Raw genomic sequence first — 27,615 nt, 5'->3', positions numbered from 1 at the left:
CACATATATAATGTATGTACAGTGATATGGACGATGTGTGACATGTTACATAGAGCACATATATAATGTATGTACAGTGACATGTACGATGTGTGACATGTTACATAGAGCACATATATAATGTATGTACAGTGATATGTACGATGTGTGACATGTTACATAGAGACATATATAATGTATGTACAGTGATATGTACGATGTGTGACATGTTACATAGAGACATATATAATGTATGTACAGTGATATGTACGATGTGTAACATGTTACATAGAGCACATATATAATGTATGTACAGTGACATGTACGATGTGTGACATGTTACATAGAGACATATATAATGTATGTACAGTGATATGTACGATGTGTGACATGTTACATAGAGACATATATAATGTATGTACAGTGATATGTACGATGTGTGACATGTTACATAGGGAACATATATAATGTATGTACAGTGATATGTACGATGTGTGACATGTTACATAGAGACATATATAATGTATGTACAGTGACATGTACGATGTGTGACATGTTACATAGAGACATATATAATGTATGTACAGTGATATGTACGATGTGTGACATGTTACATAGAGCACATATATAATGTATGTACAGTGACATGTACGATGTGTGACATGTTACATAGAGACATATATAATGTATGTACAGTGATATGTACGATGTGTGACATGTTACATAGAGCACATATATAATGTATGTACAGTGATATGTACGATGTGTGACATGTTACATAGAGCACATATATAATGTATGTACAGTGATGTGTACGATGTGTGACATGTTACATAGAGCACATATATAATGTATGTACAGTGATATGTACGATGTGTGACATGTTACATAGAGCACATATATAATGTATGTACAGTGATATGTACGATGTGTGACGTGTTACATAGGGCACATATATAATGTATGTACAGTGATATGTACGATGTGTGACATGTTACATAGAGCACATATATAATGTATGTACAGTGATATGTACGATGTGTGACATGTTACATAGAGCACATATAAAATGTATGTACAGTGATATGTACTATGTGTGACATGTTACATAGGGCACATATATAATGTATGTACAGTGATATGTACGATGTGTGACATGTTACATAGAGCACATATATAATGTATGTACAGTGATATGTACGATGTGTGACGTGTTACATAGGGCACATATATAATGTATGTACAGTGATATGTACGATGTGTGACATGTTACATAGAGCACATATATAATGTATGTACAGTGATATGTACGATGTGTGACATGTTACATAGAGCACATATATAATGTATGTACAGTGATATGGACGATGTGTGACATGTTACATAGGGCACATATATAATGTATGTACAGTGATATGTACGATGTGTGACATGTTACATAGGGCACATATATAATGTATGTACAGTGATATGTACGATGTGTGACATGTTACATAGAGCACATATAAAATGTATGTACAGTGATATGTACGATGTGTGACATGTTACATAGAGCACATATATAATGTATGTACAGTGATATGTACGATGTGTGACATGTTACATAGGGCACATATATAATGTATGTACAGTGATATGTACGATGTGTGACATGTTACATAGAGCACATATAAAATGTATGTACAGTGATATGTACTATGTGTGACATGTTACATAGGGCACATATATAATGTATGTACAGTGATATGTACGATGTGTGACATGTTACATAGGGCACATATATAATGTATGTACAGTGATATGTACGATGTGTGACATGTTACATAGAGCACATATATAATGTATGTACAGTGATATGTACGATGTGTGACATGTTGCATAGAGCACATATATAATGTATGTACAGTGATATGTACGATGTGTGACATGTTGCATAGAGCACATATATAATGTATGTACAGTGATATGTACGATGTGTGACATGTTACATAGGGCACATATATAATGTATGTACAGTGATATGTACGATGTGTGACATGTTGCATAGAGCACATATATAATGTATGTACAGTGATATGTACGATGTGTGACATGTTACATAGAGCACATATATAATGTATGTACAGTGATATGGACGATGTGTGACATGTTACATAGGGCACATATATAATGTATGTACAGTGATATGTACGATGTGTGACATGTTGCATAGAGCACATATATAATGTATGTACAGTGATATGTACGATGTGTGACATGTTACATAGGGCACATATATAATGTATGTACAGTGATATGTACGATGTGTGACATGTTACATAGAGCACATATATAATGTATGTACAGTGATATGGACGATGTGTGACATGTTACATAGAGCACATATAAAATGTATGTACAGTGATATGGACGATGTGTGACATGTTACATAGGGCACATATATAATGTATGTACAGTGATATGTACGATGTGTGACATGTTGCATAGAGCACATATATAATGTATGTACAGTGATATGTACGATGTGTGACATGTTACATAGAGCACATATATAATGTATGTACAGTGATATGGACGATGTGTGACATGTTACATAGGGCACATATATAATGTATGTACAGTGATATGTACGATGTGTGACATGTTGCATAGAGCACATATATAATGTATGTACAGTGATATGTACGATGTGTGACATGTTACATAGGGCACATATATAATGTATGTACAGTGATATGTACGATGTGTGACATGTTACATAGAGCACATATATAATGTATGTACAGTGATATGTACGATGTGTGACATGTTACATAGAGCACATATATAATGTATGTACAGTGATATGGACGATGTGTGACATGTTACATAGAGCACATATAAAATGTATGTACAGTGATATGGACGATGTGTGACATGTTACATAGGGCACATACAGTACAGACCAAAAGTTTGGACACACCTTCTCATTTAAAGATTTTTCTGTATTTTCATGTCTATGAAAATTGTACATTCACACTGAAGGCATCAAAACTATGAATTAACACATGTGGAATTATATACTTAACAAAAAAGTGTGAAACAACTGAAAATATGTCTTATATTCTAGGTTCTTCACAGTAGCCACCTTTTGCTTTGATGACTGCCTTGCACATTCTTGGCATTCTCTTGATGAGCTTCAAGAGGTAGTCACCGGAAATGGTTTTCACTTCACAGGTGAGCCCTGTCAGGTTTAATAAGTGGGATTTCTTGCCTTATAAATGGGGTTGGGACCATCAGTTGTGTTGTGCAGAAGTCAGGTGGATACACAGCTGATAGTCCTACTGAATAGACTGTTAGAATTTATATTATGGCAAGATAAAAGCAGCTAAGTAAAGAAAAACGAGTGGCCATCATTACTTTAAGAAATGAAGGTCATTCAGTGCGAAAAATTGGGAAAACTTTGAAAGTGTCCCCAAGTGCAGTTGCAAAAACCATCAAGCGCTACAAAGAAACTGGCTCACATGAGGACCGCCCCAGGAAAGGAAGACCAAGAGTCACCTCTGCTTCTGAGGATAAGTTTATCTGAGTCACCGGCCTCAGAAATCGCAGGTTAACAGCAGCGCAGATTAGAGACCAGGTCAATGCCACACAGAGTTCTAGCAGCAGACACATCTCTACAACAACTGTTAAGAGGAGACTTTGTGCAGCAGGCCTTCATGGTAAAATAGCTGCTAGGAAACCACTGCTAAGGGCAGGCAACAAGCAGAAGAGACTTGTTTGGGCTAAAGAACACAAGGAATGGACATTAGACCAGTGGAAATCTGTGCTTTGGTCTGATGAGTCCAAATTTGAGATCTTTGGTTCCAACCACCGTGTCTTTGTGCGACGCAGAAAAGGTGAACGGATGGACTCTACATGCCTGGTTCCCACCGTGAAGCATGGAGGAGGAGGTGTGATGGTGTGGGGGTGCTTTGCTGGTGACACTGTTGGGGATTTATTCAAAATTGAAGGCATACTGAACCAGCATGGCTACCACAGCATCTTGCAGCGGCATGCTATTCCATCCGGTTTGCGTTTAGTTGGACCATCATTTATTTTTCAACAGGACAATGACCCCAAACACACCTCCAGACTGTGTAAGGGCTATTTGACCAAGAATGAGAGTGATGAGGTGCTACACCAGATGACCTGGCCTCCCCTGTCACCAGACTTGAACCCAATCGAGATGGTTTGGGGAGAGCTGGACCGCAGAGTGAAGGCAAAAGGGCCAACAAGTGCTAAGCATCTCTGTGAACTCCTTCAAGATTGTTGGAAGACCATTTCCAGTGACTACCTCTTGAAGCTCATCAAGAGAATGCTAAGAGTGTGTAAAGCAGTCATCAAAGCAAAAGGTGGCTACTTTGAAGAACCTAGAATATAAGACATATTTTCAGTTGTTTCACACTTTTTTGTTAAGTATATAATTCCACATGTGTTAATTCATAGTTCTGATGCCTTCAATGTGAATGTACAATTTTCATAGTCATGAAAATACAGAAAAATCTTTAAATGAGAAGGTGTGTCCAAACTTTTGGTCTGTACTGTATATGATGTATGTACAGTGATATGTACGATGTGTGTGACATGTTACATAGAGCACATAAATAATGTATGTACAGTGATATGTACGATGTGTGTGACATGTTACATAGAGCACATATATAATGTATGCACAGTGTAGGGCAGCACTAGTCATCATAGTGGGGGATACTCGCTTCGCTGCGACAATCAATGCACACGTGCAATGTCTTTCCGGTTTTTCCACAATGCTGCAGTTTATTACTTCATAAACCGCATATGACCGGGTCCAACTCAGTGGCACGCCGACACACATATATACAATATTCATGAGCCAAGTGACACACAGGCCCACTTGCTCCAGGTACAGCCTTCAGCAAGGTAATCATATAGCAATGTCCATAGCAATGTCCATATAACGTAGTGTATTACCTTTGCCGGGTTTAGCTGTCTCAGTCTATTACTCCGCCACCACTGTGGCTTTGCGGCTTCCCAGGTGAGGGTCTCTAGCCGTCGTTCCCTCAAAGGCCACTGACATCCACACAGGAAACAGGCTCTGCCTTTCAGGCACCAGGCTTCACTCGGCCTCACTAGGCCTTACACGGTCGGTGTCCCACACACACGGGAACAGGCCTTACGCCTCTCTCACAGAACACACCTGTCTCCCATCAAGCAGGGTTTATATATGCATCCCGTGCACACACACACATACTGACAGGACCTTGCTGATGTCACAGTCATGTGATCAGACAGACATTCTGTGCGCGCAGGACCTGTGCTATGTCACAGTTATGTGACCAGTCACCTGAGGGGGAAGGTACATGGTCAGGTAAAACACATCCTGGACCATTACCGTAATGCCAGCAAGTCGCTGCATTACATATCCCTCCCCTCTGTTCAAACTTGTGGGGTTGAACACATAATATACACAATGACATTATAACCCCCAGTTCACATAGAGACCATGTACTTTACAATTGTGCTACTCAGCCCCTGGAACATTAGTCAACGACATTAGCCCATTCCTTAGGGACCTACCATTTGTCACTGACTTAGTCAGGTCACCTTTCCGGGTCGTAACCTTGTCAGAGCTCCCCTGCTCCCAGCGGTCAGTTGTAACCTTGTCAGGTCTCCCCCGCTCCCAGCGGTCAGTCGTAACCTTGTCAGGTCTCCCACGCTCCCAGCGGTCAGTCGTAACCTTGTCAGGTCTCCCACGCTCCCAGCGGTCGGTCATACAGTGGTGTGACTCACATGCCCTGGTATCTAAGGTCCGGTTCGACTCCGTACTGTCCCGTCCTCTATTGGGTCGTTTGTATGGGCTGCTCAAACCTGAGTTACTGGAGGTCTCACTACCTCTAAACCGACGCCCACTACTCTCAGGACATCTTGAAAGGTCCCTAACTCCAGCTATAGCTGTTCTGTTATTTAAGGGGCCCTTTCTCTGTCTGGTCTCATAATTTCTAGACGGCTGCCCTCTTCTGCTACTCAGATGATGCTGTCTATCCACTCGCAGTCTAGCGAGATTCAACTGTTCTACCTCTCGCAGGTAGGTCACTCGGTACTTCAACAGCATGCGCATATATCCCAGGCTTTCTTCTGTTCCTACAGCGGAGAATGATACCATGCAGTCTTCGTCGGGTATCCAGTCCTGACGATCACGTGAACTGGTTACTTTCACCACCCCAGACTTCTTGACCATCATCTGCATGGCTCGACCATTTCTCCCAACAAGCTTCCTCACCAGAACATGAGGCACCCGGATGACCTCTTCACGCATACTGTGAGCTTTCCTCATCAACTCCAGTTGTCTAACGGCTTGTTCCGTCTTCAACCGGAGAAACCGCTTTGTGCGAATACATCGCTAGTGCATGTCACTTAGGATAGCCACCCTCTTCACTGTGACTTCGGTCATGGACAGGACCACCAGCTGTTTAGCTTCTGAGGTCAAGTACACCTTACAGGCTCCCACGGCCTTCTTAAACTCCTCATGCACGGACTCACTGGTGCATTCTTCCCTCAAATCCACGGGCACATCTACAAGGCACTTGTACCAAGATGTTTCGGTCTCACCAGTGGTTTCCATACGATCAACCAGCTCAGGGTTCAGGGACAACTGACTTTCAGCTTCTTCCACCTTTACGTTTCCCCTGAGCTGACTCACAGCTACAAATTCACCAATTTTCGTCTTGACCACTTCCATCTCATATTTATCTGTGGTTAACACTCTCTTAGCTCTCCTCAGGCCCACACTCTCTTGGTATAAGGGAGTGAGTGCAACGTGTTCGCCCTTTTCCTTCTCCAAGAAGGCCTCGTTCACTGAGTGATACTTTGTCAGGCGACTTTTGAGCCCGGAAACTTCTTCCTCTAGCTCCGCCACTCGCCTCTCAGCGGCCTGTCTCTGAAGCTCCTCTTGCTTCCAATGGGTTTGTAGCGACTCCTTGATCTCGGCTCCTAAATCCACCGAATCATCCGAGCTCACATCACTCGAGGAGGTATCTGCTTCATACCTCCCATCACCAGCAGCCAACTCCTGGCCCTGGTCTGTGGCTTCTCCGATAGACTCCTCCATCTGCTTCTGCTCAGCCTCCATTTTGCTGAGCCTTTCCTTAAGGCACGTCTCTGCCCTCTGGAGATTATCACAGAACGTCTGCAGCTCCTTCACCTGAGCTTCCAGATCTAAGGTCTTTCTGCAGAGATTACCATTTTCATTACGGGTGTCCTGCAGAGTGGTTTCAACCACTTGGCGTATGAGCTCTGCATCCACCTTATCATCCTCTAGTTTTCCTTTAACCCTGAGGAGATCCTCATAGTCTCTCTTGATTTGTTGCAGTTCCCTATTGAGCTTTTCACCATATTCCTTCTTGGAGTCACATAGCTCCCGGTTGAACTGTTCGCGCAGTCGTTTTAGGTTTTGGTCACGTCCGGAAACTTCAACCTGCAGCGCCTCTTTTAAGGCAGACAGCTCTCTATCCCTCTGGTGTAGTCCCTCATCCAGCTTTTGCTTCACTTGTATCAGCTCTACGTGTACCAGGGAGAACCTATCTTTCAACTCGCACAGCTCATCTTCAAACTCCGCTTTGTCAAGTTCCAACTGAAAAACCTCCTCTTTATTTCTCTGGAACTTTTTCTTCCAATTGTTGACTTCCTTGCTGTTTTCCTCCAGTTCACGCTGCAAGTTCCTCACAACCTGGTTTATTTTCTGCCTTTCAGACTCCAGGTTCTGCTGGTCTGAGGACACGATCTCCAGGTTTCCACATAGTGGCTGCACGTCACTCTGACACTGCTGGCTGATAGGCTCCAGCTCTTGGTCACGACTGGCCGCCTCCTCTTCTGCCTCGGAAGGAGGATCCACCCCTGAAACAAAGGCACACAGTACTACATTTTCCTTATTTTCACTTTCAGCCAAGTCTACAGGAGCAACCTTTTTGTGGCCCTTGCGCCGTCTACGAGATGGGGACTTTCTCGCCTCGTCTAGCCCCTCCTGACTGACCTCTCCTTCTACTTTCGTAGTGTCACCGTCAGCTACGGGGTCTGTGTCACTCCCCATGGTGTTGTGGACTAACAGGTCACCTCCCACTTTGACGTCACCCCCTTCTACTGGAGCTACTCCGTTATCAACGGTCACATTGTCATTTTTAGGAGGTACCAACCCACAACCAGTAATTTTTTTTGATTTTTTATCCTCCACGCTGTTTTGAACAACCGCCCATTTTTAGTCTCCGCCCCCTTTTTAACAACCACACCGGCAGGGGAATTTTTACAAGAAAAATCAACAATAGTCTTGGGACTCAGTTCACAACAGCTCTTACCACCTCCCCGGACACTCTGGGACAACAAGGGCGACCCCGAAGAGTTCAAGGAATGGTCCGCTGCCGCCTCTCTGTAACGGGCCAACAGCTCCTGCCCTTCCTGCACCACGACCTCTTGTCGTTTCTCCCATACCTGCTGTTGTTTCTCAAATGCCTGCTGCGAGTCCTGTTGTTGTTTCTCAAATGCCTGCTGCGAGTCCTGTTGTTGTTTCTCCCACAGGCATTTCAATCGCTCAACAGCTTCAGACTCATCTGCTGCTCCCTTCACAGCCATCATTATCTGCTCCTGCATTTCTTCAGGAAACTCCATTATGCCGAAGAGCGATTGCACACGGTCATCTAACTCCTTCTCCATTCCGTCTGGAGATACTGCACCATTCATGGCTATCACGGTACACACTAGACACTTTACACCGCTCTCCCCGAAAATTTTCGTGGCCCCGCAGAGCCACAGCAAACCAGGTTTGAGTTCGAAGACAATCTTCGCAACCCCACCAAGCTGCAGCCAGATGCTTTAATTCACACTCGTCGTCCTGTGCCGTTGCCCCTAGCAACCGGGTTGTCGTTGCCGCTAGCAACCGGGCTGCAGTTGCCCGCTTTCTCGAACCATATGTAGGGCAGCACTAGTCATCATAGTGGGGGATACTCGCTTCGCTGCGACAATCAATGCACACGTGCAATGTCTTTCCGGTTTTTCCACAATGCTGCAGTTTATTACTTCATAAACCGCATATGACCGGGTCCAACTCAGTGGCACGCCGACACACATATATACAATATTCATGAGCCAAGTGACACACAGGCCCACTTGCTCCAGGTACAGCCTTCAGCAAGGTAATCATATAGCAATGTCCATAGCAATGTCCATATAACGTAGTGTATTACCTTTGCCGGGTTTAGCTGTCTCAGTCTATTACTCTGCCACCACTGTGGCTTTGCGGCTTCCCAGGTGGGGGTCTCTAGCCGTCGTTCCCTCAAAGGCCACTGACATCCACACAGGAAACAGGCTCTGCCTTTCAGGCACCAGGCTTCACTCGGCCTCACTAGGCCTCACACGGTCGGTGTCCCACACACACGGGAACAGGCCTTACGCCTCTCTCACAGAACACACCTGTCTCCCATCAAGCAGGGTTTATATATGCATCCCGTGCACACACACACATACTGACAGGACCTTGCTGATGTCACAGTCATGTGATCAGACAGACATTCTGTGCGCGCAGGACCTGTGCTATGTCACAGTCATGTGACCAGTCACCTGAGGGGGAAGGTACATGGTCAGGTAAAACATATCCTGGACCATTACCGTAATGCCAGCAAGTTGCTGTATTACAACAGTGATATGTAGATGTGTGACATGTTACATAGAGCACATATATAATGTATATTGTATACAGTATATCTTTCTCTCACCTCCGCTCTGGTTGAAGTGGCTCATCACTGTCCTCACATTATATCTGGATATAGCCTCATATTGTTTTCCTTTCTGTGTCTCTCTCTCCCAGTATCCTTCGTCCTCTTTCTCCATCCATTGGACCTTGGGTCGGTATCTACCGCTGTCTGAGTTATAATTCACAATCTCCCGATCATCCACATATCCAATGTATGAGTATTCCGGCAGCCCGGACCCCGGAGCAGAGACCGTCGTCTGATAATATCGCAGAGAGTGACTGTCTGAGAGACACAGAGAGTGTCACATATCACACATACAGGACACAGGAGGAGGTGACACAGGTATGGACAGCGTGGAGGTGACCGCTCTCCATCATCTATGTGAGTGGCAGCATAGTGTAACATTTCATATTTTTCTCCTTATCTCACATGTAACTTTCCACCAAGCTCTATAGAGAAGAATTGCAAAAGTCGCTGTGCCGTGTACAAGGTGTAATGTCCCTTCTGTTGTGTACATGATTGTGGGATTAGTGATGTTCTCTAAAATAAAGACATTGTGTGACATGAGTTAAATGGCCACCGCAGCGACTTATTAACATATACGACAAAACATAGAACAATAAGACATTTTGCAGCTTCCTCGGAGATGTAGCCACTGCCAGGATGTGCGTCACCAACACACAACAGCCAAAATAATTCCCCTCAGCCGCTGCTGCTCAGACTGGAAGACTGACCTGGGACTGACAGTCTGCTCATCTGTCCTCTGAGCCCTCAACTGGGACCCACCAGTTTTCTTTACCAAATTTCTTACCATCCATCCCTCTAATGGCCACATCTCTCCCTCCACAACTCACTCTTATGACCCTTTACTAATGAAAGTTCCTCTAAACGACGACGACGACTCGCTCCAGCCCTTCCTGCACTGCTAACACCCACAAATTCATAACCTCCACATTCAAGTGTCATCTCTAATTCCTTGTCCTGAACTATCACACCACCTGTCTACCCACAAACTTTCCATCCTATCTATTGACCTTGATCGTGGCCTTATTGACCCTTTGCACGGAACGCACCTTCCTCAACAACCTCTTCCCCAGTATGTCCGACCAAACAAAGACCATTTATTGGATACCCTTCCTCAATCAGAGCAGATCCAATTTTATGTGTCTAACTTGCTCTCTAGATGCCCAAACATCCACATTATGACCTCCAGCATGCACAATGATGACAGGAAACCTAAACACAAAAATCTATTCACACACAAAAAAAACAAAACAACAACAATAAAGTCCCCACAGTCTCCCTGTGACACCCCAGGGGTCTGGTTGTCACAGTGATAGAGATATTACGTCTGAGAGCAGGTGGGAGGTCCTTTGGTCAGGGATCCTGTGCATGCCACACCTCCTGCCCAGCCTTGGGAGGGGAAGAACTTCCCCTGTATAAACCCGGGGCTGAGGCAGGGTTAGTGAGTCCAGGAAGAGTAGAGACAAGAGCAGCATAGGAAGCAGCAGAGTCACAAGGAGTCAGGGGCTGGCAGCTAAAGAGCTCGCCCTGACTAAGAAGATTCTTTACCGGACCCGGAGTCCGAGGCTGTGGGGACTAACTTCTACCCAGCAGCAGAATCCGTCAGGCAGGGGATTTCAGGTCCCCTGGCCCAGAAGCCCGAAGGCCCGGTCGCACGCGTGGGACCAGCACCGCCATCGTGGAGCGGAAGCCATTAGAAGGCCCCGAGTCACCGGCCATACGGGTGAGCACCACACGGTACACTCAGGGACGTGGGCTACTTACATCAGCTTCTAGCAAGGTAGCCAGAAGAGTACAGTCAGCTTGGGAGGCCTACAACTACGCCTGGCCAGGGGAGATCCCATCTGCTCAAGGACTGACCAGGCCCCCGTTCGCTAGTACTCCGGGAGGGTCTATCGTTGTTACCAGTAAAGACCCTGAACGCTACCATACCGTCTCTGAGTGGTTCCTGCTACCCCCATCATCCACGTCGGCTGCCCTGAGGCCATACCCCTCCCGTTGGGGGTTATACTATCACGCTGCGCCATCCTTCCACCGGCCTCAGCGGTCTGCCCTGCAGCAGCAGCCCCCTGGCTGCATTCAACGGGTGGCGTAGTCATCAACCATTTTCTACCGCTAACAGACTGCCGTCCAGTTTGACTCCCTGGGCACGGACCGGGTCACCGCCACGAGACTACAACCCTAAACAGATCCGGCTCCGGGTAAGCTCCCGCGTGCGCAACGCAGCGCGACACAGGCCCAGGGGCGCGTCAACTTTGGCGTAGTCGGCAGGATCACGTGCCCGCAACCACCGGGTACTGCGTGCCTGAAAAGCAAAGACTGTTCAAACTTACCAGTGGTGAAGATTCCCGCCATCGGTGAAGATTCCCGCCATCCGGCGCCATCTTCAGCCTTCTTCCCGCCATCGGTGAAGTTTCCCGCCATCCGGCGCCATCTTCAGCCTTCTTCCTGCCATCCGTGGAGTTTTCCCGCCATTGGACGCCATCTTGAGGACGCCGCGCGGGAAGAAGAGGGGCGTGGACTCCGAAAGCGCGCGAGAACTGAAGCCCCGCCTCACGTCCGGACGTTGCGTAAGGTCCTGGAAGGAGCCCAGCAGACGCCGACGTCACAGGAGCGCGACGGAAGGTCCTCAACCCTGACGATCCACTGCGGAGCCGCGGCCTACGGAACAGGATCATCGCAAGGTAGGCCACGGTCCACTAGGGGGGAGGAAGATGTCGGATACGGAGGAGAGCTCCACTGCCTCAACCCCCGCCAGCGCTACCGCTGTTGCAGTTATGCCCTTCACCATGCCCTATATCCCGGGAGCAGCTTGGCTACCCCAGTACTCAGGGGAGTCACATACCCTGCATGACTTTAGAGAAAAGCTGGATAGCCTCTTCCAGGTGTACCCCCTCACAGAAGAGCAAAAAGTGAGCATCCTGGTGGCCCAACTAACTGGGGCAGCCAAAAGGGAAGTAAAATCCTGGCCACCTGGGAGGAAGACTGTCGCAGGGATACTAACCCGGCTGAAGGACACCTTTGATACCCGCACCTCAGCCGAGATTAAACTTAGATTCTACGGGTGCAAGCAGCGAGCGCATGAGAGTATAAGGGACTATGCACTCAACCTACAAGAGGCCCTGAGGGCCATTAAGCAGACCGACCCTAATGGAGTGGGAGACGAGGACAGGCTGTTGACCGAACAATTTATAGAGGGTTTATATTGCAATGCCCACCGCACCCAGTTGCGGGCAATGGCCTTACAGGACCCTCATCTAGAATTTGCACAGTTCAAGGACAGAGCCATCCGGGTGCTCCGAGAACCGGCACCAGGTGGCGTTGTGACCCACAGACGCCCCACTACCACTTACTACCAGGAGGCGGCGCCCTTGTCAGCAGGGCCTGTGGGAGCTGATGCGCAGGCTTTGGACAATGACCCGGCTCCAGACCTACACCATCAGGTCCAAGAGCTAGCTAAAAGCGTTGCTGCGCTAACCCGAACTGTGCAGTCTTTACAGGTTTCCACTCCAGGGAAGATCCAGCTGGCATCCGGACCGGAGGACATCCCGTGGCGTCGACCAAGGAGGACCCCACCGGCCAGAGGAAGACCCAGTGACCGATACAGCGAGGACGGACGACCCATCTGCCGCCGCTGCAATCAACCCGGACATATGGAAAGGTACTGTTCTTTAAACGGGCACAACCTGGGGTAGAGGGCCAACCCCCAGGAAAAAGATCACCAGGCCCATCGAACTGGCGCGACAGATATGTGGGAGGACGTCCAGTCTTGCCTGTGGTACTGGATGGCATTCCCATGAGTGCCCTACTGGACACCGGGTCACAGGTCACCACCATCCCGTACGTGCTCTTCAAGCAGTACTGGAATGACTCGGATATTACCCGCTACCCTGACGACGACTTGAGTATCATCGCCAGCAATGGTCAGCCCGTGCCACAGATCGGATTTAAAGAGGTGACCATCAAAATTGGTAGAGTCGAACTGGCCGCACAGGGACTGATCATTGTAGATATTGACAAACATGAGAGTCACCCAAAAATAACTCTAGGAACTAATGTAATTGAAAATTGTCTTGCAGAGGTGATTTTCCTTTTACAGCAGGTTGCCAAGAACGCCAGCTCCGGCGAGCAGCGGGTGCTCCAGAAAGAGATCCGGGCACTGATGCAACGGCAACAAGTGGAACTCTCCGGCGGTGAGATTGGTAGCGTAAGAATGTGTGACCCTTTTCCTATTGCCATGCCCCCAAAAAGTGAAATGATGATTTGGTGCCGGGCAGCTATTGGTCTGAGAGGTAGAGATTACCAGGCAATGGTAGAACCAGTTTACTCAGACAGTAGGCCCACCATTTTGACAGCACGGGGGGTGGTCAATGTACGCCATGGGAGGGTGCCCGTTCGCATAATAAATATCGGGGAGAGGGAAGTGTACCTGCCCCGGTATGCCACGCTAGCCAAATTATATACCACTAATCAAAATTCTATACAATCTGTGGAACCCTTGCCTCCATCTCACCCGGAGGAAGGTAACGGCTCTAAGAAAGACATGGAGGACTGGTGTCAGCAACTACATCTGGGTACTGACTCCACTCCCTCACACCAGAAACAAGGAGTCTATCGGGTGGTTCAAGAGTATGAGAGAGTGTTTAGTAAACACCCGTTAGACTTCGGGCGAGTCAAGGGGGTAGAACACCGCATCCCCACGGGAGATCATCCTCCCATAAAAGAGAGGTATCGACCCGTACCCCCTGCACATTACCAACACGCCAAGGGGATGCTTAGAGACATGAAGGAGGCTGGGGTAATCCGGGATAGCTGTAGCCCCTGGGCAGCCCCACTAGTTTTAGTCAAAAAGAAAGACAACACCATGAGGATGTGTGTAGATTACCGGAAAATCAACCGTATCACACACAAGGATGCGTACCCCTTACCAAGGATAGAGGAGTCATTGGCTGCTTTAAGATCTGCTAACTTCTTCTCTACCTTGGATCTCACTAGCGGGTACTGGCAGGTTCCTGTAGCAGAGGCGGACCGGGAGAAGACCGCATTCACCACCCCGATGGGACTTAGCGAGTTCACCTGCATGCCGTTCGGACTCTGCAACGCCCCAGGAACCTTCCAACGATTAATGGAGTGCTGTCTGGGCCACAGAAACTTCGAGACGGTCCTGTTGTACCTGGACGATGTCATCGTATACTCAAAAACTTATGAGGACCACCTGAAACACCTGGCGGAGGTGTTCGAAGCTCTGGCGAGTTACGGCCTAAAGGTGAAACCCTCCAAGTGTCACCTCCTGAAACCAAAGGTGCAATACCTGGGACACGTGGTGAGCGCTGACGGAGTGGCTCCCGACCCCGATAAGATCACCGCAATCAAAGGATGGCCAAGCCCTTCCAGCGTAAAAGAAGTGCGGCAGTTCCTAGGGTTGGTAGGCTACTACCGAAGGTTTATTCCCGGTTTCACCAAAAAGGCAGCACCTATGCAGGACCTCCTGATAGGCCAGTCCCGGAAGGCCAAGAACCAGAAGCCGCCCTTCAAATGGGAAAAGCTAGAAGAAGAGTCCTTCCGCCAGCTGAAGATGGCCCTCACGGGGGATGAAATCTTGGCGTACCCGGACTATAGCCAGCCCTTCATCCTCTACACCGACGCCAGTAACATCGGGCTAGGAGCCGTACTGTCCCAGATTCAGCAGGGGAGAGAACGAGTAATCTCCTATGCCAGCCGAAAACTGCGACCCACCGAAAGGAACCCCGAAAATTACAGCTCATTTAAGCTAGAGTTCCTGGCCGTGGTATGGGCAGTCACCGAGCGCTTTAGGCATTACCTCGCTTCTTCCCGGTTCACCGTATACACGGATAACAACCCGCTGACACACCTGGACACGGCAAGACTCGGTGCCCTGGAGCAGAGGTGGATGGCCCGTCTGTCCAACTACGAGTTCACAATTAAATACCGGGCAGGGCGCTCCAATACCAACGCGGACGCCCTGTCCAGGATGCCCAACCTGCCGGACGGAGGAGAAGATCCGGAGGGACTGGAAGAAGTTGAACTCCCTGCGTTCCACCGTCATGGGACTATCCAGTATTCCCACCGGGTAAGGAGTAAGCAGGCTGCTACGTTGAACCCCTTACCTCACTACAACTGGGCGGAAACGCAAGACAGCGACCCTGCCGTCCGACTGGTGAAGGAGATGCTGACTCGCCCGGAGGCTAGCCTGGAATCAGACGCTCCAGAGGAAGCCAAACAACTATGGGCAGAGAAGAGTCGACTGTTCCTTTACAAGGGGAAGTTGTGCCGCAGAATGGTTAACTCCAGGACGCATGAACTACTCTGGCAAGTAGTGGTGCCACGAAGAGACGCAGCCATGGTGATGGAGGCATACCACGACGGAGCTGGACACTTCGGGTGGAAAAAGCTGGAGTTCCTGCTGCGCGAGCGGTTCCACTGGGTAGGCATGAGGGGAACCATCGAGAAGTGGTGCAGAGACTGTGGCCCGTGCAATCTGAGAAGGAAGGACCGGGCCAGCCAGAAGACTCCCCTGCAGTCCATCGTCACCCGGCAACCGTTGGAACTGGTAGCCTTGGATCATGTAAAACTGACCCCCAGCAGAAGTGGCTACGTCTACGCGTTAACCATCGTGGATCATTACTCCCGGTTTCTGGTTGTCGTCCCCGTCAAGGACTTAACGGCTCGAACAGCAGCTAGAGCCTTCCAGCAGCACTTTTGCCGTCCACACGGGTACCCGGACCAAGTGCTGACGGACCAGGGACCTGCCTTTGAAGCGGAGGTCTTCCAGGAATTCTGCAATCTGTATGGCTGCCGGAAGATAAGGACGACACCCTACCATCCGCAAACTAATGGACTTTGTGAGAAAATGAACCAGGTGGTAATGGATCTTCTAAAAACGTTGCCCCTGGAAGAACGCAGTCTGTGGCCTGAGAAGTTGCCCGATCTGGTGGACCTATACAACCACATCCCGGTAGGTTCCACCAACTGTACCCCGGCTTACCTAATGAGGGCAAGACCTGGTAAGTTACCTGTTGACCTGGAAATGGGAGTCCTGACGCCCGAGGACACTTCACCAGAAACAGACTGGGACACAGAGAGGCAGCAGCAGTACCGGAAAGTACAGGAGAGCGTGGAGCGAAGTCTCTGTCAGGCTAGGGAAAGACAAGAGAAGACTTACAACCAGTATGCTCCCGCTGTTCCCCTGGTACCCGGAGAGCAGGTCTTGAAGAGGAAGAGACGGCTCCACAAGTTGGACGACCAGTGGGAGAAGGACCCGTACACCGTACTGCCCTCAAGCCACGAGAACCCGAAGGTCTGTACCATCAGTAAAGACGGAGGGGAAACCACAGCCATTGTATCCCGGGACCACCTGAAGAAGTGCCCCGAACAACTGAGGAACCCTGAGGAGGAACAGGAAGACCATCGACCCGTGGAAGAAAGGGAAGATATGGTTAGTACCGTGCTCGGGGACTTCCCTCGGTCTTGGACTCAAGTCAATGGTGCAGTTGTGGTACCCGTACTCACCTTCCTCCAACCATCATCCCAAGAACCTACGGAGCAACGGGTAGAGCTGGAAGAGCAGCCGGTCCAGGAGGCAGAAGACTCCACCCAAGCGGAACAGGAGAATCCACCCTCTGCTTATAGTGAGCCTGCCGTACCCCTAGTGAGACAAAGAGCCGGTAGACAGCTGCCCAGTTTACCCTTGACAGCTCCTACACCCTGTAGTTCAGGGCCAGACAGTCAGCTCCGTAGGTCCACTAGGGCCACTAGAGGCCAGTTACCCGCACGTTGGAGGATCTAAATGTTTAAGTTGTTTTACAATGTTTACCTGTTTATTGTTGCTTGTGTGTAATTTTGTGTTTCTAGTTGTTTTTAGGAGTCTTCGGTGGATTTACCGGGAATCCTTTGTATATAGTTGGAGCGTAACCCAGGATGGACTAGAGACTGTTAAGGACTCGGGGTAGGACAGACCCCTACCTGGTTACGTCTCCCTGTGTTGGTGAAATGGACACCTTTGCTTTTCTTCAAAGACTGCACCCGGTTGCGGACATCCGTGACCATCTTATTGTGTTTCCTTATTGTATTTTATTGTTCTTTGATATACCTTGTTATATTTTTCTAAAAAGTGTTTAGTCCCGGAGTACTAAATTTCACTAGGGGGGAGTGTGACACCCCAGGGGTCTGGTTGTCACAGTGATAGAGATATTACGTCTGAGAGCAGGTGGGAGGTCCTTTGGTCAGGGATCCTGTGCATGCCACACCTCCTGCCCAGCCTTGGGAGGGGAAGAACTTCCCCTGTATAAACCCGGGGCTGAGGCAGGGTTAGTGAGTCCAGGAAGAGTAGAGACAAGAGCAGCATAGGAAGCAGCAGAGTCACAAGGAGTCAGGGGCTGGCAGCTAAAGAGCTCGCCCTGACTAAGAAGATTCTTTACCGGACCCGGAGTCCGAGGCTGTGGGGACTAACTTCTACCCAGCAGCAGAATCCGTCAGGCAGGGGATTTCAGGTCCCCTGGCCCAGAAGCCCGAAGGCCCGGTCGCACGCGTGGGACCAGCACCGCCATCGTGGAGCGGAAGCCATTAGAAGGCCCCGAGTCACCGGCCATACGGGTGAGCACCACACGGTACACTCAGGGACGTGGGCTACTTACATCAGCTTCTAGCAAGGTAGCCAGAAGAGTACAGTCAGCTTGGGAGGCCTACAACTACGCCTGGCCAGGGGAGATCCCATCTGCTCAAGGACTGACCAGGCCCCCGTTCGCTAGTACTCCGGGAGGGTCTATCGTTGTTACCAGTAAAGACCCTGAACGCTACCATACCGTCTCTGAGTGGTTCCTGCTACCCCCATCATCCACGTCGGCTGCCCTGAGGCCATACCCCTCCCGTTGGGGGTTATACTATCACGCTGCGCCATCCTTCCACCGGCCTCAGCGGTCTGCCCTGCAGCAGCAGCCCCCTGGCTGCATTCAACGGGTGGCGTAGTCATCAACCATTTTCTACCGCTAACAGACTGCCGTCCAGTTTGACTCCCTGGGCACGGACCGGGTCACCGCCACGAGACTACAACCCTAAACAGATCCGGCTCCGGGTAAGCTCCCGCGTGCGCAACGCAGCGCGACACAGGCCCAGGGGCGCGTCATCCCGAGTCACAGCAGAAAAACACAAACGGAGCTGATCCCACTCCCAAAGATAAACTGCAGAAATAACGCAGCGTCTCACGCAGACTAAGGACTTAGCTGAAGAGATTTGGATTCAGCTATGAGGTGAGTTCACTTTCAAGGTGCTACTTGAACAGGTTATACTTTCTTCTATCGCACTTGTCCTGTGAATAAAATTATTCGTCCTAAAACAATATATTTTTTTTTCCATGAGATTTTGATACACATGAGCCATATTTCACATATAGTCTTATTGTTTAGATTGTCATCAGTCATTGATATATTTTTATTTTATTGTATTTGTGCTCAGATGGAATAAAGATAAATGTAATTTAGTGAATTTTTTTATATAGAGAAAAAAACTTTTTATATACGTGTTTGGTGTGGACACTGATATTTAGTGTAAATATGATATGGAGTTGAAAGTTAGCTGTACCCCAGAAGAAGCAGCAGTGGTGAAACATGAGTTGGGCTTTACATGATGTTTTATATGCTGTGCTTTATGGATCTTTTGTAGGTACAATAAAAAGCCTCGGGTCTTTTGGCCTGTGCTCTCTATATTTATTTTAGGATATTAAGAACGTGAAGCTGAATAATTGTATGCCCAAGATAAGTAGAAGAGAAGAGAACAGCCTGTTTTGGGAATCCAGGAACACCTAGGAAGTGGACTACCTTGATTGCCGAATCTGAATCTCTTCAGACAAGTCCTTAGTCTGCGCAAGATGCTACGTTATCGGTCATAAAGTGAAACTGCGCTAGAACTCTGCACGACAACATGATCCCAACCCCAATACACCTGGTGCTGACTTCACTAGAAAGAAAAACTGCAGGTGCCCCCTCCCCCGACTGATATCGCACAAATTGCCCCATAATAAACATAAGAATGCCCTAATATCCAGATGAGGCAATCCTGCCCTGTACATTGGATCAAAACAGAGTACAGTGAGGAAACTAAACACCTACCGCAAAACCAGCTATGATAGAGCAGGTCCACTACACAAAAAAACAGTTCAGATAGAAACAAAATGAACATATACTCTGCTGTAAGAAAAAGCAATAGTGCATATAAATAACACTGGGTACTTGGTAAACCTTGTACACACCAGCGCCAAGGTGTACCGAAGGTGTTCTCAGCCGGGATGGTCCTAACCTCTAGTATTAAAACCTTATCAAAGTGACGTCAATGTGAATAAGGGAAGAGCAGGACCAGGTCCCGAATATGGACACCCAGCAATGAGAAGCTATATAAACGTAATATCCAGCTTGTTACATCCATGTACAGGATGAAACGTACTCTCCTCCGTGTACAGGGTGTAATGTACGCTCCTCCGTGTACAGGGTGTAATGTACGCTCCTCCGTGTACAGGGTGTGTAACACAGGTACTTTAGATGCAGTGACACAGAAACACAGAGCAGTCAGTGCAGGGTTAATAAACAAGGGGGATTTACTGTAACAGGGTCAATCTCCACGCAGGGAGTAACAGGGGAAATATGGGGACAACAAGGAAGTAGCACGTAATATGCTATAACTGACGATCCACAGTTGGGCTAGATGTAGCAGAATCGACACAGTTGTAATCGGCAGTTTTTTCACTTAGGTGACTCTTGCTCCTCACAAGGCAGTTGCCGGCTGATGCCGGTGTTGCTTTCTTCTGGCTTCCCCGCCTAAACAATGCTCCGTCTTCTTGCAGCAGCGGGTGGTCTCCGGTTTGACCCGCTGAGCCCCTAGTCCATAACAGTGCACCTCACTTGCTCGGCTCCAGGGATCCTGTGTCTCTTCTCCTTCTAGTCGGGCTTGACTCCCACTGTCCACTGCCGCTTTTCCCACGCAAAAACTCCTTTTCTACCCTCTTCCTAGACACGAGCTCAGCTCCCCGGTCACCTGACTCCTCAGCTCTCTCCCCGGACACACCCCCAGCTTCCCGGTCACCTGACTCCTGTCTCGCAGTCTGTCTTCCCCCTGCAACAAGAGGCACAGCCCTGGCAGTTCCGGATCCCTTGTTTTGAAAGTACTTACACCCCGGTCTTCCCCCTTACACTCCCGCTCTCCTTTAACTCGCCATTCCACGGGCGAGAGTTCCTTCACCAAACGTTCACATTCTTGCACTTCCTGGACGATACGTTGCCATATAAATTGATCTTGTTCGTAACGGTGAGGAGGCACTCCTGCTGTTGTCCGTTCTGACCGGCGTAACTCAGTTTGACCGATGGGGGGTGCAGGGTCACTTGGATTCCCAATCTCCGCCTGCCCGGTGGCTTCAACCGATGGTGTTCCCTCGCCGCCTGCACTGGGGACTGCAGGTAATCGAGTGCTGGGGCTCGGAGGTAAAATCAACAATTCTTCTTCATCCACATCGTAGCTTGGGGCAACTGTGACAGGACCCTCTCTATAAGCAGGTGATTCTTCTTCATCCGTGTCATCTTTAGACAGACAGGGCCGCAGCATACTACGATGAACCACTCTGGTAGGGGCTCCTTTAGCCCCCTCAGGTTGAACTTCATACACAGGTCCTTCAGCGCCAAACCTGCTCTTCACTCGGTGTGGGGTCCGTTCCCACAGCCTACTCAAATTGCCCCGGGGCCGCCTGTCTCGAACCAACACCCGCTCCTCGGGCCTCAGACCTGTCCCTCGAACTGGAAATGTCTCATGATGTTTGAGCTCCCGAAACTTTTGTTGTACCAACCGTCGGAGGGTCTGCAGTCGATGCCAGTGTTCTCGGACCCAGGAAGACATCCCCGTCCGTAGGTAGTCCTCCTCGGGGTCCAGCTGTAACTCTGTAATCTCTTGCCCCATTCGCCCGAACAGTAAGGTATAAGGAGTGAACCCCATCGTACTATTCACTCGGTTGTTGTAGACCCACACCAGCTCAGCTACAAACTCAGGCCATCGCACCTTCCGATCTTCCTCCAATGTGCGGAGCATTTGGGTCAGTGTCCGATTAAAGCCTTCACAGGCCCCATTTTCTTGAGGGTGATAAGGAGTAGTCCGTGACTTCTCAATCCTGTACAACCGATGCAGCTCTTCCATCACCCGGCCCTGGAAGCAGGCGCCTTGATCGGAATGGATCCTTTTTGGGCAGCCGTACACTCTAATGAAGTCTAGGCAGATAGCCTGTGCAGCTGATTCGGCGGTCTGATCTCTGGTCGGGGTCACCACAAACTTTGTGAAGCGGTCTGTCATTACCAGGCAATGTTCATACCCGAGATGCGCTGGTCCAACAGTCAAATAGTCGATCATCAGCAGCTTCAAGGGGGCAGAAGTCACAATGCTTTGTATGGGGACCCGCTGCTCCGGGGGCTTAACCAGCTCACAGCTCCGGCATCTTCGACAAGTGTCTTCTATTGTTGATCGCAGTCGGGGGTGATACACCAGCCTCTGCAACCACTGAAATGTCTTCTCTGGTCCGAAGTGAGCCCCTCGTTCATGAGCCTCCTTAGTCACTACTCCGACCAACTTCTCTGGGATCTCCACTTGACAGGTGGTCCCGAACTCTCACAGTATCTGTACCAGTCGGTACAGCAGCCCGTCTCGCAAACACAGTCTCTCCCATTGTCCCAGCATTTTCAGCGGTCCTGGGGACAGGGTACTCCTCTCCTCTCGACTGGGGACCTGCCTCAAAGCCACCCATTGACGTAATTGAGCAACTTCTCTGTCAGTCTGTTGAAGTCTGACCCAGTCATCTCTTGGCCGCCCTAGCACTTGTTCTTCCGACGTCTCTCCAATCTGTCCCTGCGCCACGACCAGCAGTCCCACGAAACTTCGGAAGCTAGGGATCTCATCAGCCTCCAAATCTTCATCGCGGTCATGATCAGGCCGTTCATATGTCACTCTGGAGAAGGCGTCGGCGTGAGTATTCTCTGCCTTAGACCGGTAGGCGATTTTATACCAATACCTGGCCATGGGGCCACCCACCGCTGCTCCAGGGCCCCCAACTTCGCATTCTCCAGGTGAGCCAACGGGTTGTTATCTGTTCTCACCAGTACTTCGGACCCAGACAAATACTCTGCAAACTTCTCGGTCATTGCCCAAACCAGAGCCAGCAACTCTAATTTGAAAGAGCTATAATTATCTGGGTTCCTCTTGGAGTCGTGAAGGGAGCGACTGGCGTATGCAATCACGCGCTCTTTCTCCTCCTATACTTGGGATAACACAGCTCCCAGACCATGTAGGCTCCCATCAGTGTGGAGTATGAATGGTTGGGAGAAATCCGCATAGGCAAGTATTGGGGCCTCGGTCAGGTCCATTTTTAGGGCATTGAAGGCTTCTTCCTGTCTGCTTTCCCACCGAATCGCCCGATTCTTGGAGCCCGCCGGCACTCCCTTAATTTAGCTCAAGCAATGGGTTGGCTATGCGGGTGAAGTTCTTCACGAATCTTTGGTAGTACCCAGCAAGTCCCAGGAAGGCCCAAACGTCCTTCACTGTCTTCGGGGTAGGCCACTCCTGTACGGCGGCCACCTTTTCCCGGGTGGGCCTGACTCCTTCACCGGACACAGTATGACCGAGATATTCGATTTGTTTGCAGAACAGGTGGCACTTCTGGGGCTTCACCTTTAGACCATGACTCTATAGGTGGCTCAGTACTTGCTCCAGTCACTGGAGGGGCTCCTCGAAGGTGGCGGCATAGACAATTATGTCGTCAAGATAAATCAGTGTCGCCTCGAAGTTCAAATCACCCAGGCACCTCTCCATCAGACGCTGGAACGTCCAGGGGCGTTAGTCAGGCCGAAGGGCATCCGATTGAACTCGAACAGTCCCATGGGTAATATGAACGACGTCTTCGCACGGTCATGTTCGGCCACGGGCACCTGCCAGTACCCGCTGGCCAGATCCAAGGAGGAGAAGTATCTTGCCTTCCCTAAGGCCGACAGAGACTCTTCGATTTGGGGTAGTGGGTAAGAGTCTCATACTGTACAGGCATTCAGTCGTCTATAGTCCACACAGAACCGCAGGGTCCATCTTTCTTCCGGACCAGGACAATCGGGGCTGCCCACGGACTCTGACTCTCCAGTATCACACCATTTTGTAACATATGGGCTAGCATCTCCTTAACCTCTGTATACATCTGGGGAGGTATCTGTAGGTATCTCTCCCACACTGGGGCAGCGCTCCCCATGGGAATCTCGTGGGTAATGGCTTCGGTGCAACCAAAGTCATCCTCATGGCGAGCAAAGACTTCCTGGTACCGCTCCAGTACCTCCTCAACCTGCTGCACCTGTCGAGGTGAAAGTCCTGTCAATTCAGCCCGCATTCGTTCTAGGATTCTTCGTCCACCCTTCGCACCAGCACGGTGGGATTCCGGCAACACGGTGACCACCAGACTCCAGGGGTCTCCTCGTACAGCGGACAGCTGTACCGCATCAGGTCGCACTAACTTCTCTGGCATTCCCAGAATCTGGGCTATTTCCGCCCTGGGAGGGAGTGTGAGATCACCTTCGCCCAGACTAACGCACCGCACTATAACATTGCCACCCTGGATGGTGGCCAGTGTCCGAGCCACCAGGAGTCCGGGGGGTACTTTGTCCATCGATGTTGGTTCTATCTGTACTTCAACCCCCTCAAGAGGTGTGCAGGCCCATGCGGGTAACGTGAGTACAGTTTGTCCTGGCGGTAAGGTGAGCGCCGTAGCTGCTGGTACTATTACTTTCCCCAGGACCTTCCCTTCACTCGACGTCTCCTGAGCCTGGGGAGCTCGGAATAATTGTTGAAAAACCCTCCTTTGTGGGTTTCGTGGGTCCCACCTGTCTAGAGGAATCTCCTTTGGCTCACTAATCAGGATTTGCCTTTCAGCACATTCTTTCCGAGGGTCACCGGGGGTCCACTTCTGGTTCCCCCTGCGACCAAGACGACCCCTTTTTTTCCCACATCTTTTCCACACACTCGGATCTTCATCCACACCACCCCTGCGACTGGGGTGGGTAATTGATTAGCTGCCGTAAGTCTAATTACTGGTCCCCATTCAGGCCGCACTATCTCTGGAAATCGCTATTGAAAGTAGGCTTTTGTCATCGTAGTCACCTGGGATCCCATGTCAATCAGGCAGTGAACAGCCCGACCGCTCATTTCGGCCCAGACAGTCGGGCTGGTGGAAACTAGGTCCTTGGGACTTCCTCTTTTTCTTTCCCCTTCCTTAGGCTCCGGGCTGTGTCCCCCAAACACGGAGCCCGTTAGATTAACGGCTGCCGCGACAGGGGCTGCCCTCGGCTAGCACAGCCCCTGGCATAATGTCCTGTGCCTCCACACTTCCAGCAGGTCGTGTCTCTGTCTGTGTAGGGCTGCCTCACTTCTCTATGGAACTCTCCTGTGAGGTGGGGCCTGAATTCAATTCTTTCCCTAACTGGGGCAATCGATCTGGGTATCTCTGGTGTCGGTGCAGGGGTCTTCTTGAGCCTGGACCATTCACCCCGCATCTCCTGTATCTCCTTTTGCATGTCTCGAGCCCATTCCGGTTCAGCTACAGGCGGGGTGGGTACCTCGTTACTCCGGACCATCCCTGTCAGGGCCGTCACCCCCATCTCCTGCTCTCTCACACGTGCCTCTGCCCCCACTTCTAGAAAAGTCATACGTGGGTTAGCGCGCAGGTGCTCCCGCAAGGCCTGCTTCAGCTGCACATCCCTGAGGCCTGCCACAAATTGGTCCCTTAAGATCACGTCAGGGGGGCACATTCCCAAATTCCCCATGTCGTCTTTTCTAGTGATATAGGCATGCACCCTCTGTAATGCATTAACATATTGCGTCACAGTCTCCCCCTCCTGCTGCACTTGGTGAAACAGCTGTATCCTCAGCTCTCCTACATTGGTGGGATCCCCATGCATCTCTTCTAATATCCGCACCACTTTTTCTACAGTATCCCGGTCATGAGGAGGGCAGTACATCACGGAGTCCGGGCCTCGCCGTCCAGGGCCAGTAAGGCTATTTCGGCTTGCATAGCTGGGGTCATCGGATGCATACGTAACATACTCCTAACTCTCTCAACCCAGTCGCACAGCATCATATTGTCCCCGGTGAACTTTGGGAGATTGCTGAGCATGGCCCCCAGCGGCAAGCTAGATCTAGGGGCTCCCAGGATGGACTGATCTGCAGTGTCTGTGTCTAAAGGCTGCATCCTGCCGACTACGTCAAATGTAACACAGGTACTTTAGATGCAGTGACACAGAAACACAGAGCAGCCAGTGCAGGGTTAATAAACAAGGGGGATTTACTATAACAGGGTCAACCTCCACACAGGGAGAAACAGGGGAAATATGGGGACAACAAGGAAGTAGCAGGTAATATGCTATAACTGACAATCCACAGTTGGGCTAGATGTAGCAGAATCAACGGCAGTTTTTTCACTTAGCTGACTCTTGCTCCTCACAAGGCAGTTGCCGGCTGATGCCGGTGTTGCTTTCTTCTGGCTTCCCCGCCTAAACAATGCTCCGTCTTCTGGCAGCAGCGGGTGGTCTAAGGTTTGACCTGCTGAGCCCCTAGTCCATAACACTGCACCTCACTTGCTCGGCTCCAGGGATCCTGCGTCTCTTCTCCCTCTAGTCGGGCTTGACTCCCACTGTCCACTGCCACTTTTCCCGCGCAAAAACGCCTATTCCACCCTCTTCCTAGACACGAGCTCAGCTCCCCGATCACCTGACTCCTCAGCTCTCTCCCCGGACACACTCCCAGCTTCCCGGTCACCTGACTCCTGTCTCGCAGTCAGTCTTCCTCCTGCAACAAGAGGCACGGCCCTGGCAGTTCCGGATCCCTTGTTTTGAAAGTACCCACACCCTGGTCTTCCCCCTTACAGGTGTAATGTACGCTCCTCTGTGTACAGGATGTAACGTACGCTCCTCCGTGTACAGGGTGTAACGTACGCTCCCCCGTGTACAGGGTGTAACGTACGCTCCTCCGTGTACAGGGTGTAATGTACGCTCCTCAGTGTACAGGGTGTAATGTACGCTCCTCAGTGTACAGGGTGTAACGTACGCTCCCCCGTGTACAGGGTGTAATGTACGCTCCTCCGTGTACAGGGTGTAATGTACGCTCCTCTGTGTAGTGACCGGCACATTATAACTTATTACAGGTGTCGTCTATTATAACAGCAGAGGTCACACAACAGTCGCCGTCTCGCTCTATTACACACTTGTGTTGTGTTCACACTATCGCACACAACCTGCAGCTTTCCTGGATTTTTGCATCTCATAGACGACACCACACTGATATATAATCTACAGGACGACACACGACATAAATAAGACGTAATAACATGTAATATAAGGTCCAATCACCGGTCGCCTCCATACTCACCAGAACCCACCGCAGACACATAGAGGAGCAGCACAATGAGGGGGGACATCCTCCTCCTCCTCCTGCCTCTGATATATGGGGGCCCCGAGGAGAAGAAAGCAAGTATCACATGAGACAAACATAATGTAACAGTATCACAGGCACTGTGCACCGGGGGGCGGAGCTCAGCTCTGATTGGATGGGAGGTGCAGCTTCCTCCAATAGGAGAATGAATCTGTATGTGGTCAGCAGTTACCGGGCAGATAGAGGCCGGAGAAAGTGAAAGTGAGATGTGGGAGCTGTAGGGCTTGTTTCACACCACGGTTTTGTAACTTTTGAAAGCTGCACGTTTTTATATTGTAAGCACCAAACCTGATCTGTTGTAGAAGTGATGCAAACGTGATGGAGTTTGAAGCTAGAATATCGTTTTTTTTTTTAACATGTTGTATCCGTT

General features: G+C 49.7%; 1 protein-coding gene across 1 annotated transcript in view; it reads right to left on the bottom strand.

The window, feature by feature from the left end:
- The window catches only part of LOC141155244 (class I histocompatibility antigen, F10 alpha chain-like), a 44,769-nt gene extending 17,413 nt beyond the window's left edge, over nt 1-27,356 (bottom strand). The window contains exons 1-2 of the mRNA XM_073642045.1: nt 27,183-27,356; nt 9,741-10,001 (exon numbers count right to left, since the gene is read on the bottom strand). Of these exons, the coding sequence (XP_073498146.1) occupies nt 9,741-10,001; nt 27,183-27,231 (310 nt within the window). The 5' untranslated portion in view covers nt 27,232-27,356. The remainder of the gene's footprint in view (nt 1-9,740; nt 10,002-27,182) is intronic.
- Nucleotides 27,357-27,615: the final 259 nt, after the last annotated feature.

This window comes from Phyllobates terribilis, unplaced genomic scaffold (genome assembly GCF_046119375.1).
Source record: "Phyllobates terribilis strain yellow unplaced genomic scaffold, ASM4611937v1 Scaffold_7__3_contigs__length_470593459, whole genome shotgun sequence".
NCBI classification, from domain to species: domain Eukaryota; kingdom Metazoa; phylum Chordata; class Amphibia; order Anura; family Dendrobatidae; genus Phyllobates; species Phyllobates terribilis.
The sequence above is the reverse complement of the archived record's forward strand: the minus strand, read 5'-3'. Positions and strand labels throughout refer to the sequence as shown.